We start from the raw sequence: 6,000 nt of genomic DNA, 5'->3' as shown, positions 1-6,000 counted from the left end.
ACAGAGTAAGCCTAGATAAATATTTGTTAGATCGAACTGAAAAGAGATTATCATTCCTATCACCCCATGGATATTGCTGCTGGTTCGTCTCTCTTGACTGGTGATTCTTGGTGTCCTGGGCCTTACACTGTTTAACTGAAAGAGCCTGAATACCAAAGCTCTGTGGCTGATTATACTGATACTCTGAATTCATTAACCTAAATGTATTTCTAGATGAAAGGCTTCAGGTGTGGCTTTAACGACTGACGCTGTGTGAACAGCCAAGGGAGAAATGAGCCTTAGTGTCGTCTTTCATCCCAAAGGCTTTGCAGGGCAGAGAGAGCTCAGCTCTGCAGCAAAACATGAACTATAAATCATCATGAGATTTGTTTCCCCTCGTGCAGTGGGAGAAACCTGCACTATTATTATGTCTCTTTTCACGTGCCCTCTTCCAGATATATCTTGGTCTGCCCACCACCCAAGGTGCTCAGTAGATGGGTGGAGCCATTCGAGGAGCAACCGGGGTTGGGAGGAAGCTGAGCCTTGCGCTAGAGCTGGTGGGCTCTGTGTGGAGCTCACTGCAGCTCTGGCAGCCCTGGCAGGGGTGGTAGCAGCTGGCTGTGGTCCCCTGGGAGCAGTACATTCTCGGGGGCGAACAGGAGACATATGACTGCCAGGAAAAGGGTGTAGAACTGTTTCTCTTGGTAAACTCTCCATAATCATGGATTATTCAGACTCCCTGCCTCCTAGTTATTCAGTCAACACTTACTTACTAACAGCCCCTGTTAGTAAGAGCAAGAAGGCAGAGTGAAGGCAGGTCAATTCCATCTTTGAGGCTCCTGGTACATTTAAAAAATGAACAATGGCTAAATAAGATTTTAAAGTCATAGTAAGTTTGAATGTTTGTGTATTTAAAATTAAAATTATATGATGAATACTGTCTTCTTTCCCTCCTGTAACTACAGCTTTGTGTCTGAATTCATAACCTCATTTGCAGGTAGTGCAGAAGTCCAAATTTGAGGCTCTTATGAATATGGGAACTGGATCTCTTGCCCCTAAACCCCCAGGCCTCCTGCCTTGTTGCCTACCAGGCCCAGGTGCACAGAGGACTGAACCACAGTTCATATGGCTTTGAATGACATCAGACCGTCCACTGCTTCCATTCAACCACAGAGGCTCCCTTTGACTTCAAGTCAAGTCTGGAGCTTTGAACTGCCCTGAAGGGCTACACCCAGATGCAAGACTCTGTCCTTGTCTGAAGCATGTCTCCTGGGTCATGAGAGTCTCTACTGCCAACTCAGCCACTAAACCATGCTACTTGGCTTGAGTTCTATCTATGTTTCCCTCACATGCACTTAAGCTGTGAGGACGCCCTATTTCTAAATGCTTGGACACACTCACCTGTAGCAACAGGAGACAAAGGGATTCCCCAGAGAGGCGCTTATGCTTAGGCACATGACACATACCTCTAAACCCACTGAGCCAGGAATAGGAGGTACCCTGATGTCCAAACACAGAAACACAGGATTTGATGCCATTGTGATAATATGAGGAACCGCCAAGCATCCTCTTTTAAAAAACAGCCAAAGGGACCTAACCCAAAACATTAACACACCTACTCCGTAAGATTTTGGCTTTAGGGACCGATGGTCAGAGGGACCCATTTCTTTGGGATGGCTGAATCTGCCTCGTCTCCAGCTTTGCGGGGACCCACCCTGGGGGCACCTACAAGGCCAACTGACTTCCAACTCAAAACCACATTGGATTTTCCTCACTCAGACCTTTCCTCTAAGAATCTCAAATCTGTTTCGAGAGAATTAGGGAGTTAGCAACCAACCTGTACAGCCCCCATAAAAAAAAACAGGGGTTCTGTCTCTTCAAGAAGTGGGAAATCTGAGGCCCTGAGGCCTGTTCTGTGTCCTGGGGTGGCAGACCTGATTCCTGTCCCAGAGTTCACTGACAGTTGAAAATATAAAGAGGTGGTGAGCAACGGGGGGTGACACAGTTAGAGAGAGCTGTCTAAAGATCTCAGTAACCTGGAAACTACTGACATGTAAAAGTGCCTACCCTTCCGAAAAAGCAGATCAGCAGATGAGAAAGAGCAGAAGGAATAACATAGGCTCTATAGTATCATTAAAGGAATAAAAATATTTTTTTCAAACCTCATCTTAATTATAAGGAGGTACAAATATGATGACGTAGCTGCCAGAATTATGATTTTATTGGCAAAAAGCTATGCAGTTTTGGGGCTTCCCTTGTGGTGCAGTGGTTGAGAATCCGCCTGCCAATGCAGGGGAAACGGGTTCGATCCCTGGTCTGGGAAGATCCCACATGCCATGAAGCAATGAAGCCCGTGCGCCACAACTACTGAGCCTGTGCTCTAGAGCCCGTGAGCCACAACTACTGAGCCTGCGTGCCACAACTACTGAAGCCTGTGTGCCTAGAGCCCGTGCTCCACAACTAGAGAAGCCACCGCACTGAGAAGCCCACACACCACAACAAAGAGTAGCCCCCGCTCGCCACAACTAGAGAAAGCCTGTGCGCAGCAACAAAGACCCAACACAGCCAAAAATAAATAAATTAAATAAATAAATGTATTAAAAAAAAGAAATCTATGCAATTTTGTTTCCTCACAGGCTATGTCAAAGGGAAAACACTGAAAAAAATTTTTTAATCCCAAAGGGAAAAAAAGACACAAGTGGAAGAAACACTTTTTTCCCAGACCTGATCGCACTTATATTTGAAAAAATAGTGCACTTCTATTTATTTTAGAAAGTTTCCACCTATCAGAGAAATGCTAGAAGACAAAGCTGGTTATTCTATGTTTGTCTGGGTGTTATCTCTTGAAAGAAAAGTATAAAGGAAGTACCATATCCATCATTAGTCACTGAGCTTTAGAAATACTTAGTCACATGACTTTTAGTGTGTATTTGTAAAGGAAATATTGACTGTTGCCTTTCTTTCTTTGTCTTTAAGAGTGAAAATTCTGGTATAGCTTTTATATGAATTCTGGTGGATTTGATCATAACTGGACCACCAGTTTCTCTGCCCACACCTGCACTCTTCACCACCTTCTTTATCACCAGTTAAAAAAGATTGTCTCGGGGCCTGGAGGAAGAGGCTTGTCCAGCAAGAACAGAATGGGTGAGGCGTCTGCGCAGTACAACCCAGAGCCCCCGCCCCCTCGCACCCATTACTCCAACATCCAGGCCAATGAGAGTGAGAAGGTCCAGCAGTTCCGGAGGCTCTTTGCCCAGCTGGCTGGAGAGGACATGGAGGTCCGTGCCACAGAACTCATGAACATTCTCAACGAAGTCGTGACCCGACATCCTGATCTGAAGACTGATGGTTTTGGCATTGACACAGGTCGCAGCATGGTGGCCGTTATGGATAGTGACATGACCGGCAAGCTGGGCTTCGAGGAATTCTCGTACTTGTGGAACAACATCAAAAAGTGGCAGGCCATATACAAACAGTTTGACATTGACCGTTCAGGGACCACTGGCAGCAGTGAACTGCCGGGGGCCTTTGAGGCAGCAGGATTCCGCCTGAACGAGCGTCTCTACCACACGATCATCCGACGCTACCCAGAGGAGGGAGGGAACACTGATCCTGACAACTTCATCAGCTGCCTGGTCAGACTGGATGCGCTGTTCTGTGCCTTCAAACCTCTTGACAAAGATGGCACTGGACAAACCCAGGTGAACACCCAGGAGTGGCTGCAGCTGACCATGTATTCCTGAACAGGAGCCCCAGACCCGCCCCCTCATCGCCTCGCTGTAGGAGTCACCTTGGACTCTTCAGTCTCCCCCAGGGTTGATCCTGTTTGCAGTCACATCTTCATGGCTCCTGCTGACCCACAGCCCTTTCTGTTCTCCCAGCCCTTGGCACCCGGATTCTCAGTCAACAGCCAGGGCCCAACATGCTTCAACACACCCTGCCCCAGCACACCCATCTCACATCTACTCCATAACCCCTCTCTTGCATCTGTGCCAAGCCCAACATTTGTGTTGCTTGCACATCCCAAGGGCCCTTCTCTCAGTTCTGGGAGGATCACTCCAGTCCCTACACACCCTGGCACACCCACCCAGTTACCACCCAGGCAGCTGAACTCCAGGCCATAACAGGTCACATGCCCCAGTGCCTTTGTCTGTATTCTGCTCCCAGCCTGCCAGGCCCAGGAGGAAATAAGTGCACCCTAGTTGGGGCTCTCTCTGAAAAAAAAAACAAAAAAAAGATTGTCTTCACCCCTTGCTATCAAGAATATTAGTCCTAGTGACTCCTTCCTTCATGTCTAAGAAAAGGGGATGCTATTTAACCATTTATTCACTTTATTCAACATGTATTCATTCAGTGCCTGGTGGTGTTTTTTTTTTAAAGACCATTTTTATTTTTATTTATTTTTTAATTAATCTTATTTATTTTCGGCTGCGTTGGGTCTCCGTTGCTGTGCGCAGCCTTTCTCTAGTTGCAGCAAGCGGGGGCTACTCTTTGTTGCAGTGTGGGGGCTTCTCATTGCGGTGCCTTCTCTTGTTGTGGAGCACGGGCTCTAGGCACACGGGCTTCAGTAGTTGTGGTGCACGGGCTCAGTAGTTGTGGCTTGCAGGCTCTAGAGCACAGGCTCAGTAGTTGTGGCGCACGGACTTCGTTGCTCCGCGTCATGTGGGATCTTCCCAGACCAGGGCTCGAACCCGTGTCCCATGCATTGGCAGGCAGATTCTCAACCACTGCGCCACCAGGGAAGCCCTCTCTCTTTTCTTTACTCACCCTCTTTGCTCCCCTCTTTGTCTACTCTCCCCTGGCTCTCTCTAACAAAAGTTCCCCTCATCCAGATGCCCTCTGGATCTTCTGGCATGCCACCAGCTTCCTCAAAGTTCCTCCTCCCCATCCTGGTGAGAGGCCTCTCCCAGGGTCCTTGCTTTCATGGCAGGGTCCTAAAAATCTCTTTATCAGTAGAAATCAGCCAAACTATTGCTTGAGGGCTAATACTGGGCTTGTCCCTTATTTCAAAAACCATAGTGATTTGTATATAGTAGTTACTCAATGATATTTTTATTGACGTTATTAGATTGCTTTTTACACTTATCTTTGAAGAGTTTTATAGGCTTTGGGTAGGGTACTGTTGAGTCATTTACTGCATGTATACAAATTATAAATTCCCAGGCACACCCAATCATAGCAAAACCCTTTTGTTAGCTCTAAGGGGCATGGATTTGACACCAAGAGTGGTGCTTGGGGATGTGCAATTAAGGAAGTGAAGCGAAAAAGATGTTTGAGCACATGATGAGCCCACTAAGTAGCAAGGGCATGAGCTTTATCTATCCCTGAAATGACTGAGGATTACTGGAAAGAAAGGCAAGAGGGTGACTCATCTCTTGTCTCCATAACAACTGGTTTGGCCATCCCTTTTTCTTATTACCAGAGGCTAGCCCTCTAAGGACAGCGATGCCGATGCCACTCCTCGCCCGCCCAGTGGCCTCATGACTCAAAGTCTTAAGATTTACAGCATTTTCTGAAGAGGCAAAGGCCATTCCTGTGGGTAACTCCTTTTTAATACTCATAGGTTAGTCACTTACTATGGATGATTCTTTCAAGTCAATTGGTTGCCAGGCACCCTCTTCAGAGAAGGGTTTATATTTTCATAAACAATCCCCAGCATACAGTGACTTCTATGTATAAGCCTAGAGAGGACAGCAATGAAAAAACAGTACCAGCCACTAAGGCACTTTCAAATGTATCCTAAAGGATGCAAGACACCTTCCCAGTTCCATTAAGTGAGTCCTTCATGTGCACACTTCCCTCCTATGGTAGAAGACTGGATGAAAGAATTCACTTTACACAATGAATTATTTGGTTATTTTAGAGAGGACAGGAATTATTTAGGAAGCAGATTATACCTGGTCTCCTCCCTAGTTTACATAAGCCAGTCCCTGCAAGGATTCACTGCTCCGTGTTTGTCTAGATGAGTTGTAAAAGTCAGGACTTCTGTTCTGTTCCTAGACATGGATGAGCTTGGATAAC

General features: G+C 46.6%; 1 protein-coding gene across 1 annotated transcript; it reads left to right on the top strand.

Moving 5' to 3' along the window:
• The first annotated feature begins 3,119 nt into the window (after positions 1-3,119).
• Positions 3,120-4,164, top strand: LOC132488050 (calpain small subunit 1-like). The gene has a single exon (XM_060096056.1). It carries the CDS (start codon positions 3,120-3,122, stop codon positions 3,720-3,722), a length of 603 nt encoding a protein of 200 aa, XP_059952039.1. The 3' UTR covers positions 3,723-4,164.
• The last annotated feature ends 1,836 nt before the right edge of the window (positions 4,165-6,000 follow it).

This window comes from Mesoplodon densirostris, chromosome 4 (genome assembly GCF_025265405.1).
Source record: "Mesoplodon densirostris isolate mMesDen1 chromosome 4, mMesDen1 primary haplotype, whole genome shotgun sequence".
In the NCBI taxonomy this organism is placed as follows: domain Eukaryota; kingdom Metazoa; phylum Chordata; class Mammalia; order Artiodactyla; family Ziphiidae; genus Mesoplodon; species Mesoplodon densirostris.
This window is presented reverse-complemented; position numbering and strand designations above follow the sequence as displayed.